Source organism: Castanea sativa, chromosome 9, assembly GCF_040712315.1.
Source record: "Castanea sativa cultivar Marrone di Chiusa Pesio chromosome 9, ASM4071231v1".
Classification (NCBI taxonomy): domain Eukaryota; kingdom Viridiplantae; phylum Streptophyta; class Magnoliopsida; order Fagales; family Fagaceae; genus Castanea; species Castanea sativa.
This window is the reverse complement of record NC_134021.1, coordinates 35,059,215-35,072,595: the sequence shown is the minus strand read 5'-3', so window position 1 is coordinate 35,072,595 and position 13,381 is coordinate 35,059,215. Positions and strand designations below refer to the sequence as shown.

General features: G+C 37.7%; 1 protein-coding gene across 1 annotated transcript; it reads left to right on the top strand.

Annotated features, from left to right (window-relative positions):
- Nucleotides 1-1,327: 1,327 nt before the first annotated feature.
- On the top strand, nucleotides 1,328-13,056 carry LOC142609516 (proteinaceous RNase P 1, chloroplastic/mitochondrial). The gene is made up of 6 exons (XM_075781110.1): nucleotides 1,328-2,566; nucleotides 3,155-3,244; nucleotides 3,340-3,521; nucleotides 5,802-5,922; nucleotides 12,579-12,647; nucleotides 12,775-13,056. The coding sequence occupies exons 1-6, from the start codon at nucleotides 1,439-1,441 to the stop codon at nucleotides 12,877-12,879; spliced, it is 1,695 nt and encodes a 564-aa protein (XP_075637225.1). The 5' UTR covers nucleotides 1,328-1,438; the 3' UTR covers nucleotides 12,880-13,056.
- Nucleotides 13,057-13,381: the final 325 nt, after the last annotated feature.

The window sequence follows — 13,381 nt, the reverse complement described above, 5'->3', positions numbered from 1 at the left end:
GATGATTTGGTAAGTACCCCCCCCCCCCCAAAAAAAATAAAATTGTTTTACCGTAAAGTTTATGGCATGTGAATGGACCCAAACCCAAATGAGGATTGAACGAGAAAATTAGAGAAAGAACAAGAAAATATAAGGGCAGAACAATCTTTTCTCCACCTCATTCTTAGTAGACGATTTTTTTTTTTGAGAATAAAGGGCAGACTTAGTAGGTGATGTTGACACTTGTTGCATTTTCAAATTCTGTTACACTTAACAAAAAATGGCTCAAGGAACTGATCACATAAGAGGTAAGTATTACAAAATAAAACACATGGTGGCACCATATTTTAAGGGTATTTCCATAAGTGGTATTTATAAATTAAGGCTTAAGCAAATTTAAACAATCTCAAGTAATCTCTTAAAATTCCCTTTTATCTATTTTCACTTTTCTGTATAAGCCACTAGGTAAAATTGTGCGAAGAACTCAACACCTATGACTATGAAAAGCTTGAGCGACTTCCCATATGTGGAGTGACTGTGATAACTATATTTTCTAAAGGTTATCACAATTATTAAAACTGAGATTGAATCTCAAAATTTTTATTCAAGTATTAGACTTTACGAGTTGAGTTAATTAGAATATACTAATAAAACCTTACTTTTATACAAACATAAGTGCACAAATTCAGAGATTTTACTTTTTAAGAAAAGGTCTTGACAAAAACGGATTGAGAGGGTATTGCACCTCATGCAATAGCATTGAGAAGTTGAATATGAGAATTGAAAAAAATAGCTACCAATCATAAACATCGAATAAAATAAAGAAATAAGAGTCTGTTTGAATAGAGCTTATTTTGCTGAAAACTGAAAACACTATTGATGAAGAGCAATGAAGACGTTTGCCATGATAGTTGAGAGAGATGGGGCTGTGCGAAATAGTCGTTGCTCTATGTGTGTTTGGTTAGATCAGTAAATTCGAAGAAAAAAGAAATATCCCTGGTGAAATTGACCCAAAACATACAGTGAGATAAAAGCATAGAACAATGAGAAATACAAAACAAGAAACGGTGCTGGCCGACGCGTTTCCTTTGCTTGGTGTCCATCTATAGTACACGCAAGGTACTGTGCACTTGCGTTTCCTGTCCAATGCACTGTAGCTGTGGGACTCATGCTGTGCTGGACGCAAACACCAAACGCTGGCCACCAGACGCTATCCAAACATTACCTAAATAGTTAAAAAGTAATTGTGGTAAAATTTGGTAGGAGAGACTAGAGAGGAGGGGTAAAATTACACGAAAGAAACGTGGAGTAGGCTAGGCTTATATATCCATTTTATGCCTAGTAGTGCGGACGACTAGACCCTGCCTAAACCCTTTCTCAATCTTCTCTCTCTCTCTCTCTCTCTCTCTCTCTCTCTCATGACAAGAGAGAGGATAATCCTTTGGTACTATTCTCAGCAATGCTATCCAGACGCTCTCTTGTAATGTTACCCTCACTGTCACTCACCACCACTAGGCCCTCTCCTCTCTTCTTCTTCTCCTTCACCAAATTCCCATCCACCAATTCCCACACTCTCCGCCGCCCACTTCTCCACCCCACCACCACCCAATTCACCAGACCCTCTCCTCTTTTCTTCTTCTCCTCTCTCTCCGCCGCCTCACCAATCCATGACTCTTCCTCCTCCACAAGGCTCTCCAAAAAAGCCAGTAGAAAAGCTCGCCGAGAATCCCCGGAGGGACTTCTCAAGCTCAAACTCGACATGTGTTCCAAACACGGCGACGTAGTCGAGGCACTTCGCCTTTACGACGAGGCCCTTCGAGATGGACTCAATCTTGTATTACTCCATTACAATGTGTTGCTCTATCTCTGCTCTTTAGACGGAAACAGAGGATCCCATGTTTTGAACAGAGGTTTCGAGATTTTTCAAGCCATGGTTGTAAACAAGGTTGTGCCGAATGAGGCCACGTTTACTAGCTTGGCGAGGATAGCTGCGGCCAAGGAAGACCCGGATATGGCTTTTGATTTGATCAAGAAGATGAAAGGGTTTGGAATTGTGCCGAAGTTGAGGTCGTATGGGCCGGCATTGTTCGGGTTTTGCGAGAAAGGGATGGCAGGTAAGGCTTATGAAGTTGATTCTGATATGGTTGAGGCCGGTGTGGTGGCTGAGGAGGCTGAGCTTTCTGCGATTTTGAAAGTTAGTGGTGCTTGTAACAATGCACATAAAGTGTATGAAACAATGCACAGGTTAAGAGCTGCGGTGAGACAAGTGTCGGAGACGACTGCTGGGGTTATTGAGGATTGGTTTAAATGTGAAGAGGCGAAAAAAGTAGGATTAGATAATTGGGATGCAAGTAAAGTGAGGGAAGGGGTTGTGAGAGGTGGTGGAGGATGGCATGGTCAAGGGTGGTTGGGGAGTGGGGAGTGGAGAGTGGTGAGTACTCAAATGGATGGTGCCGGGGTTTGTCAATCGTGTGGCGAGAAGCTTGTTTGTATTGATATTGATCCAAAGGAGACGGAAAATTTTGCTTCCTCATTGACCAATGTGGCTTGCCAAAAGGAGGTTAAGGCCGATTTTGTTCGCTTCCAGGTGCGAAAATGTGTTCTTTTGTTGTTTTTTTATTAATAGGTAATGATAAATTTATTTAAAAGAAGACTACTCGATGTACATTGGACCCACCCTATGCTGAAATTCAAACTAAAATTTGTTATAAAAGCAAGTATGCATAAGCTGCTCTTTGTTACTATTACACCATTGAGTTCTGGCTCAAATGGCCCTTCATCTTCCCACAAGAGTGGATGAAGGGTGTGGTCTTGATTCAAAACCCACTAGGTGCATATGTAACTTGCCAACTAAAATAAACAATAATAAAATAAATTAAAAAAGAGAAAAAAGTACACTTAAGCTGCTCTGTTTTGAAGGTTTGGTATGTTGGCAAAAATTGGCACATAATGCGTGTAAAAGACTTTTGTTATGGTACCTGAGGCCAAATTGGAAGACCAATTTCTTTGGTGCAATAAGGCTTTCAAGGATTTTTTTTTCCTTGTTTTGTCATTGTTGAAATGGTTTGGCTGTTTTGGTTTGGTTGATGCTTGCTACTTCTGTTTGCTTCAACAAGTAATACATAAAATGATTGTCAGTGACATCCTCATTGATTGAGAAGGTGAACTCATTCAGGAGTGGCTCCAACGGCATGGTCCATTTGATGCGGTTGTAGATGGTGCCAATGTGGGTCTTATCAATCAGCATAGTTTCAAGTTTTCCCAGGTGAGTGGGATACCAAGAAATAGCTTATGACACTATCTTTTGAATCCTTTAAAAAATCTACCAATGGTGTGCTCATTAATTCCTTTTGGTTGTAGCTTAATATGGTTGTAAAACAACTACGTCAAATGAGTCCTTCCAAGCGTTTGCCTCTGGTTATTTTACATAAAAATCGTGTGACTGGTGGTCCTGCTCAACATCCTAATAACAAGAAGTTGTTAGAGCATTGGAAAAACTCTGGTGCACTTTATGCTACTCCTCCTGGTTCAAACGATGATTGGTAAGTTTTCGTGATTGCATCTTTTCAGTCAGTTGAACTATAGATAGGTTAGATTGAGGTCACTAACAAAATATATATGTTTTGGTTATATATGTTGTCTTAACACATTTTTTCTTTGTTTATCATGTTATGCATAAAAAACTCCCTTTGATTAACATGACTAAAATTGATCTTTGACTTTTTTTATTTTTATTTTTTATTTATTTAAGGCACTTTATTTAATTTTGAAAAAGTTAGGTGAAATTACAAATTTCACCTCTAACTTTAGTTCTGTAACTTTGATTTTTTATTTTTAAATTTCAGTCCTTTGACTTTCATTTGTTGTCCTTCTGTCTAATTTTGCTAGGTGGGCTGCCATTAATTGCCCAAAACAAAGTAGTTTTGCTTCTTTTGAATTTCTTCATTAAAAAAAAAAAATCCAAAAAAGGAATAAAAAACCATTTCACAAATAACAAAAGTTTTTAAAAAGTAGAATTCTTATTTGGTATTAAAAAAAAGAAGCATTAAACCCTACGAAGAACATGAAGAAAAAAGGATTAACAAAATAGTTAAGAATCTTGTTCTAATTTTCAATGGCTCTGTTAAGAATCAATTTTGTACATGCATTACCATGGTTCAAGTCTCTATTTTGGTCAATGGCTCTTGTGGATTTTTTGGCACTTCCAGGGGATTATGGCAGGGAGATATCCCCTTTGCTTTTTATCCTGGTTATGGGGCTTCTTAGTAGAATGTCGAGGAGGATGTAGGAGGAAGGTCTTGTCAAAGGCTTTAAAGTTGGGAATGATGAAAATGGTGGGTTGTCTATCTCACATTTATTGTTTGTTGGTGACATCATCTTGTTCTGTGATGCTAACACTGAACAGATCTTGTATATTTGAATATTGCTAACTTGTTTTGAGTCGGTGACTGGTTAAAAGTTGATAAGGGGAAAAGTGAGATGGTGCCAATGGGTGAGATGGAGAATGTGATTGAATTTGCTAACCTTTTGTATTTTAAGGTGGATTGTTTGCCAAGGACTTATCTTGGTATGCTGTTGGGTGCTTCCTTCAAATCAGGGCAACTTGTAACCCTATTTGGGAGAAATTCAAATGTCGATTAGCTGGTTGGAGGAGGCTTTACTTGTCAAAATGGGGAGGTTGATGCTGTTGAAGAGTACACTTTGGAGCCTACCTACATATTACTCATCTTTTTTTTACCATTCCCCCTAGTTTGGCCAATATGATTGAGAGGGTTGCAGAGGAATTTTTTGTGGAGTGGTTTAGGAGAGGAGTTCAAACATCATTTGGTTGGATGGGACAAGGTGTGTACTCTTATAGCTAGTGGAGGATTGGGGATTAGGAAGCTTACTACTTTCAATCAATCTTTGGTGGGTAAGTGGTTGTGGTAGCGGGATGTGGGGTTCATGAGGAATTTTAATTATTGGGAGATAAGAGGGGGTGGATTCATTCATACACCTACTAGAATCTCATGTTCCTATGTGGGATGGGAGGAGATCAGATGTGATGGAAGCTTAAGAGAAGTGGGGGTTTTAGTGTTTGTTCTTTTTGTGAAGCATTATGGGGTTCATCCCCTATGTCTTTCCCTTGGATGGCTATATGGGGGTTAAAAACTCCTCAGAGAGTTTCCTTCTTTGTGTGGACTGCGGCTTGGGGGAAAATACTAGTGAAAACCTTCTCAAGAGGGGTGACTCGATAGTCTATTGTGGGTTGGTGTTATATGTGCCAAAGTTGTGGAGAGACGGTGGACTATCTTTTGCTATATTGTGGCATTTGAATTGTGGAGTTTTGTCTTTAGATCCTTTAGGATTCAATGGGTATTAATGGACAAGGTCTTGATCTATTATGTGGGTGGCAAGATGGGGGAGTTAATCATTCATCCAATATCAACTGCTAGCAACCTTCATTACTTCTTCATACGAGTGGTCTTATCATCGGCTTATTCATAGTCATTACTTATGTAGATAGTTCCTTGTTTTCTAATTCTTTAGTCTTCTTTGTGTTGTTTATACATGAACTCTTTCAATAAAATTATTCTTACTTATAAAATTATATATATATATATGTATGTATGTATGTATAAAAGACATTAATGACGCAATGTAATGGAATTAGACAAAAGGGCTAAATGGACAACAAATGAAAATTAAAGGACTGAAATGGAAGGTGTAATTTGTAATATAATCAAAAAGTTAAAACATTCAAATCTACAGTGCATTTGTAGCTTTGATTATGACCGTATTAGTAAACTTTTGTGAAAAGTTTGTTCTCTCATTATTCACAGGTACTGGTTATATGCTGCTGTTAGTTGTAAGTGTTTACTGGTGACAAATGATGAGATGAGGGATCACCTGTTCCAACTGCTAGGGACAAGCTTTTTTCCAAGATGGAAGGAAAAACATCAGGTATTATTCTTAATTGCATTTTAAGAGAATCTTCGGTATGGTGACATTCATGTGCTAGCACAACAAAGGAAGTGATTGATTTATGATATATTATCCAAATTCCTACCCTTAAAAGAGAGTTTTGGGCTTGTTTAGTTCAGGTTTTTAATGTAGTGAATAATGAATGATGAGTTAGTGGGTCCTCTTCATTCTAAGGTGGATGCTTTTCCTATGATGTATGTGGGTACTACTTTTGGATTTTTCTTTCATATGCAAATTTGTATAGCATAGTAGATTGAAGTCAGGAATTCCAGGTGTGTTGTGTAAGTTGGACGTGGAGATGGCGCATAATCATGTGAGCTGGGATTTTTTAAAGTATATGCTTCAGCGATGTGGGTTTTCAAAACAATGGAGAAAGTGGATAATGTATTGCATTTCAACTGTAAAATTTTCCATTTTGCTCAATGGTAGTCCATCTGATTTCTTTGGAAGTTCTAGGGGGATTCGGCAAGGGGACCCATTATCTCCATTGCTTTTTGATATTGTTATGGAGGCGTTGAGTCATATGTTGGATTTGGTTGCCTTCGCTGGGCAATTCTTAGGTTTTTCTGTGGGTAGTACGGCTGGTACATCATTGATGGTGTCTTATCTTTTATTTGCAGATGACACTCTTATATTTTGTGATGCTGAACCTTCTCAGATTGCTAATTTGAGGGCGATTCTTGCTAGATTTGAGGAGGCATCAGGGTTAAGTATTAATTTGGGAAAATCTGAGTTGGTACTTGTTGGTGTGGTGCACAATTTGGAGGCTTTGGTGGGATTGTTGGGGTGTGGGCAATCTTCTTTGCTCTTGAAATATTTGAGCTTTCCTTTAGGTGCTAAGTTTAAGGACTTATCTATTTGGAATCCTATCCTATTAGAGAAGATGGAACGGAGATTAGCAGGTTGGAAGAGACTATATTTATCTAAAGGGGGTTAAGTTAATTCTCATTAAAAGCACGCTCTCGTCTTTACCTACATACTTCCTTTCCCTTCTTCCTTTTCCGGAAAAAGGTGGCAAAGCGTATGAAGAAATTACAGAGAGACTTTTCTGTGGAGTGGAATTGGTAGCGGATCTAAATTACATCTGGTTAAACGGGCCAAGGTCTGTAAGCCTTTGCAAGAAAATGGTTGTGGAGGTATGGCATGGAGACCGATGCTTTATGGAGGAGGGTTATGGAAGCAAAATATGGGAATATTTGGGGTGGTTGGTGTACGAAAAAGGTGATGAGTCCTTATGGGGTCAACTTGTGGAGATTCATAAGAAGTGGTTGGTTGAACTTTTTAAAATTCCTTGTGTATGATGTGGGGGATGGTACTAGAGTGAAGTTTTGGAAGCATGTGTGGTGTGGGGACTGTACTTTCCAAGAGGCTTTTCCGGAGCTTTATTGTCTTAATAGGTCAAAGGATTCCTCGGTAGCTGAAGTTATGGGTTGGTTTGCTGGAAGGTTTCACTGGAATGTGCAATTTCGTCGTTCACCACAAGATTGGGAACAAGAAGCCTTTGATTGGTTTATGGGGTTGGTCTATTCTTCGACTATGAGGGGGTTTGGTTCGGATAAGGTTTGTTGGAAGCCAACAAAGAGCAGAGGTTTTTAGGTTAGAGGTTATCATAGTTCCTTCTACCCTCCTACTCTTGTATCCTTCCCTTGGAGAATGATATGGCAATCGAAGGTTCTTTCAAGGGTAGCTTTCTTTGTTTGGTCTACTTCCTTAGGTGAGATCTTAACAATAGACAATCTTTGTAAAAGACGTGTGCTAGTGCTTGATTGGTGCTATATGTGTAAGAGATATGGGAAGCCTGTGGATCATCTCCTACTTTATTGCCCCATAGCTTGGGAGTTGTGGTCTTTGGTTTTAAGCTTGTTTGGTATTAACTGGGTTATGCCTCATACAGTTCTTGAGTTGTTTGAGTTTTAGCAGGGAAAGTTTGCGTGACATCGTAATATAGATGTTTGGAGATTAGTGCCTCATTCCTTGATTTGGTGCATTTGGCGTGAAAGGAATGCTAGAAGCTTTGAGGGTTGTGAACGTTCTTTGCTATAGATTAAGTCTTTTTTCTTGTACACTCTCTTTGCTTAGAGTGTGGTCTTTTCTCATTACTCTTGTTCTTCTTTTCCTTTTTTATTTTTTATTTTTTTATCATTGTATTTTTGGTTCCTGATTTGTGCCCCCATAGTACATCCCCAATGTACTTGGTTTGGCACTTTTTTTATTATTAATAATATTTTTATATTTTTATGTTACTTATCAAAAAAAAAAATATATATATATATATGTTTATCACTTGGGGGTAGAGAGAGAGAGAGGGGGGGGGGGGGGTTGTGTGTGGAAGATAAACACTAATAGAAAGCACCCTTTCTAGTTTGCCAACATATTTTATGTCTCTTTTTCTTGTACCTGTATCAATGGCTCCAAGACTAGAGAAGTTACAAAGAGTTTAGTTGTTTAGGGCCGAGGAGGCTTCATGTTTTCAACCAAGCTTTGCTGGAAATGGTTGTGAAGATATGTGATGGACAGAGATCAATTTTTGAGGAATGTTGTAGATAGGAAGTATGGTGTTTATGCGGTCAATGGTGTTCAGCAGTAGTTGAAGGCTACTATGCTGTGGGAGCGTGGAAATACATTAGGGGCAGATAGGATTTGTTCTCTAAGTTAGTTAGATATGAGGTAGGAGATGGTACTCACATATGATTCTGGCTTGAACTGTGGTGTGGACATATGTTGCTGAAAGTTACTTATCTAGAATTATTTGATATTTCAGTCAGTAGGAATACATGAATGGCACATTATTTAGATTATTTTCTTAGGGATGTGACAATGTCATCTAGATTCATTAGGTTAGATGAAGATTGGGAGTTGGAGCCTTTGGATTCTTTCCTTGATTTGTTGTATGCAAACTAAAATCAGAAAGGGGTGAAGATGACAGGAAGATATGGTTGGCTTCTAAGGTCTAAACCAAGGGAATTCACGGTCAAGTCATTTTTACAGCATGCTGAGAAAAACAGACAAGGAATTTCATTTCCTTTGCAAATTGTTTGGTACGTGAAAGCACAGTTTCAAGTTACATTCTTCACTTGAATGGCAGCATTGGAAAATTTTGGCTGTTGACAATCGGTGGAAGAGAAATATAACTAGATTGGTGTTGTATGTATGAAAATAGTGATGATACATTTGTTCCTCCATTGCTCTACAGCAGATCTTTTGGTTTTTTGTTTTCCCTCTTCTTGGTGTCATTTAGATCATGCCTCGCTCCTGATGCAGGGAACCAAAATTTTATGTTTTAATTTGCAATTAATTTTGTTTTTGAATTTGAATTTTGAATTTATTTATTAATGTTGATGGTTTTTAGGGATTTGATTAGATGCTTTCCATATTAGTATAATCCCTAAAACTATCTAACTAGCGCTCCTGTAATGGTGAAAGACATAAGAATTTGAATAAGATTAATTATTATGAGTCGAGAATGTCTCCGCCCTTGTTTCTCTCTGTTTGGTGGTGATGCCTAGGGTTTGCAGGCAGATTCTAGGTGGTGAAGCCTAGAGTTTGTTCTGTTGTTACTTTTAATTCTCTTTTATCTCTCTTTTATCTCTTATTTTCTACTTGTGCTGCATTATACCCACCTAGAATATGCTTGCAAACCCTAGGCATCACCACCTAAGGGCGTTTGGCATCGCCACCAAACAAAGAGAAACAAGGGAGGAGACATTCTCAACTCATAATAATTAATCTTATTCAAATTCATTTGTCTTTCACCATTACAGGAGTGCAAGTTAAATAGTTTTAGGAATTATACTAATATGGAAAGCATCTAATCAAATCCCTAAATACCATCAACATTAATGACCAAATTCAAAAACAAAATTAATTGCAAATTAAAACATAAAATCTTGGTTCCCTACATCAATTGTACTCCAATGGAGACTGTTACAGTTTGATTGATTAATGAAATCTCTTAGAATTTTCCAATGGTTTCATTATTATCTGGTTTTCCTAGAAGTCCATAGGGTTTTATTTTGGGTAAATTGCAAAGTACACCCCTGAAGTTTGGGGTTGCTTGGATTTTATACTCTAAAGTTTGGTTCTGTTAGCAAAACTACACCCTCAGTTAGTTTTGGCTGTTAAGTGACAAGTCATCATGCTGACTTGTTTTTTTTTTTGTTGCCAAATCAGCCCTTAAACTACCCGTTTAGCCCAAAACTCAACACAAAATCTAGAATTTTATAAGATAATGTTTCACCATCTAAACCTATTCCCGAATCAAAACAACAAACCCACCCCAGAGTTTCTATTCTACTCATCGTGAACCCCACTAACCCAGCAGCCACAGTGACAACGAGATGATCTGATGGTTAAGAAAAATTTCTAGGCAATCCACCATGTCTGTCTTGGCCATCAGGTGAAGAATTATGGTCTAAATAGAAGAAGTATCAGTTGAGGATTAAAACTCCATAAAATAAGTAGCAGAAGTGCATGCAGAATATGGCTATGGGGAGAAGCCAATGGAGTTGATGATGGTGTGGCATTGAAAACGAGTTGGTCATCATCAAATTTACTGGCTTTGCTTGTAATATTTTGGGTAAATTGCAAAGTACACCTCTGAAGTTTGGGGTTGCTTGGATTTTATACTCTAAAGTTTGGTTCCGTTAGCAAAACTACACCCTCAGTTAGTTCTGGCTGTTAAGTGACAAGTCATTATGCTGACTTGTTTTTTTTTTTTGGCCAAATCAGCCCTTAAACTACCCGTTTAGCCCAAAACTCAACACAAAATCTAGAATTTTATAAGATAATGTTTCACCATCTAAACCTATTCCCGAATCAAAACAACAAACCCACCCCAGAGTTTCTATTCTACTCATCGTGAACCCCACTAACCCAGCAGCCACAGTGACAACGAGATGATCTGATGGTTGAGAAAAATTTCTAGGCAATCCACCATGTTTGTCTTGGCCATCAGGTGAAGAATTATGGTCTAAATAGAAGAAGTATCAGTTGAGGATTAAAACTCCATAAAATAAGTAGCAGAAGTGCATGCAGAATATGGCTATGGGGAGAAGCCAATGGAGTTGATGATGGTGTGGCATTGAAAACGAGTTGGTCATCATCAAATTTACTGGCTTTGCTTGTAATTTGTGGGTTTTCTTTCTTTCTTTTTTTATATGCGAGAGTCAGACGAATTCAAGTGCTAGTTTTGGAGAGTGATGCCTCTATATATATATTAGCCCTTGCCATGGCTGCTGGGTTCGTGGGACACGATGAGTAGAAGAGAACCCTGGGATAGGTTTGATGTTTTGATTTGGGAATAGGCTCATTTAAGACAGTGAAACGATATCTTATAAAGTTCCAGATTTTGTGTTGAGTTTTGGGCTAAACAGGTCGTTTAAGGGCTAATTTGGCAAAAAAAAAAAAAAGTTAGCATGATGACTTGTCACTTAACAGCCAAAATTAACTGAGGGTGTAGTTTTGCTAACGGAACCAAACTTTAGGGTGTAAAATCATAATTTTCAAACTTCAGGGTGTAAAATCCAAGCAATTCCAAACTTCAGGGCTATTCTTTGCAATTTAGCCTTTTATTTTTTTGTGGGGGATGAATTAAGTCCATAGGTTTCTGATGTGTAACTGTAATTCAACAGACCAGCATGATTTTAGCTGGCATATGTCCTCAAGTTTCCTAAAATGGGTTTGTCATTTTGTTGAATCCACTTTGGAATCTTCTCTTCCAGGATTTGAAGGGGAGTATCACAGCAGGTTGGGAGAGAATTGCAGGCTATATTAGTTATATGTGGTTGGGGATGGGAGAAGGGTTAGATTTTGGTACGATATATTGGGTGAGAATTGTTCATTGAAAAAGTTGAATCTAGATTTTTTTGCAATGGAGAAAGTTCCTTCTGTATACTCTTGTTCAGGGTCTTCAAATGAAGGGTTGCTTACTCAAGGAATCAGGTTTCTATGAGCTTTCAAAGGTTGGGTATTGGGGTAAGTTGATTCTTTGTTGAATAACCTATACGCCAATATTCCAAGTGGTGTGGGCTCAGATAGCTAGTAGTGAAGGCCTAAAAGAAAACCTTATTAAAAGATATATTATCTTGGTAGACTGATGATGAACGTGCAAAAATAATTCAGTGGGCTTCTTATTCATCTAAAGAAAAGTTCATATGGGGATGCCTAAGAGGGTCATTGTTGTATTTTTTTTAGTTGGAGAAGTTGGTTTGGTGACTATAGAAGTTCTTTGTGTGAAATGCAACCCCCTTTGTTTGATGAGGATTATAGCTATATGGGACTGTATGGAGGCAAAGGTTTAACCGTACTTTTAGTTGTGTGGAACTCTCTGTAATTGAGCTGAAATCATCATATTTTAGATAATTATTTGAGTGATCCAACGCTTTTGGTGCAAATGAAGTGAATTCTATTGTTGTTTATATTGACTTCCTCTTTTTCTGATCCTAATTCTTTAGGAGAATCTACCGTGTGAAAATGAGAAACCTCATTCATTCTAATAAAATGTTATTGCCTACACACACACACACACACACACACACACACACATACATTTCACATGCATGGATGTGACATAGTTCAGGTCTTTACTATGAAGAAAATGAAATGAAGCTTGCTTCTTCTTTTTGGATAAATTGCAGATTCGACTGTCATTTGCACAACGCGAGCCTACTCTCCACATGCCTCCACCTTATTCAATTGTTATTCAGGTAAGATGATCAATCATCTGCTTGCTAATCTCTTATTTAAAATGATCATTAATTATTAAGAATAGAGATAGCATTTTGCTTCTTATAATGAGTTATTCAAAACATAATACGTGTTGGTATAACGCAGGAGTCAGAAAAGGGTAGTTGGCATGTTCCTACGATCACAGGTGACGATCTTGAGACCCCAAGGCAGTGGTTGTGTGCCACTAGACCCAGGGATACATCATTGTAACATCTGTAGAGACATTTATCTCGGATGTATGCACATGCATGAGAGAGAGATTTTGTAATCTTATTCAGTCGTGTGTGTGTTTTTTATTTCATTACTGTAATTTAAAATTTTCAATTAGACATTATTATTATTCTTTTTTTAATAATCATATTAAATATAACACATTAAATCAGTAAACTATCAACGACCAACTTAATTAATTTTCTCCTTGATCACTATACGTCCAAACAATTGAATTAGTATATGAGGTCTCCACTCATGTCAAGTTCCATAAATCTCTCAAAATGGCACACGGCAAGATCACCTTCAACTCAACAACAACAATTGCATTGAAACTAAAATTTTATAAATTTGTAGAATTCATGTCTTCACAATGCAATAAGGCGATACCTTAGACCTCCAAAAATTAACTAAATTCTTCCATAACCTTATTGAGCTTCACAACTCCAACTAGATTCTCATCTTCCAAATATTGGTGACATATTGCCCTAATACCTCATGC

Coding starts and splice junctions, on each gene's coding strand:
- LOC142609516 (XM_075781110.1), top strand. CDS start 1,439: ATGCTATCCAGACGCTCTCTTGTAATGTTACCCTCACTGTCACTCACC. Junction 2,567..3,154: donor CCGATTTTGTTCGCTTCCAG/GTGCGAAAATGT, acceptor GAACTCATTCAG/GAGTGGCTCCAACGGCATGG. Junction 3,245..3,339: donor ATAGTTTCAAGTTTTCCCAG/GTGAGTGGGATA, acceptor TTTTGGTTGTAG/CTTAATATGGTTGTAAAACA.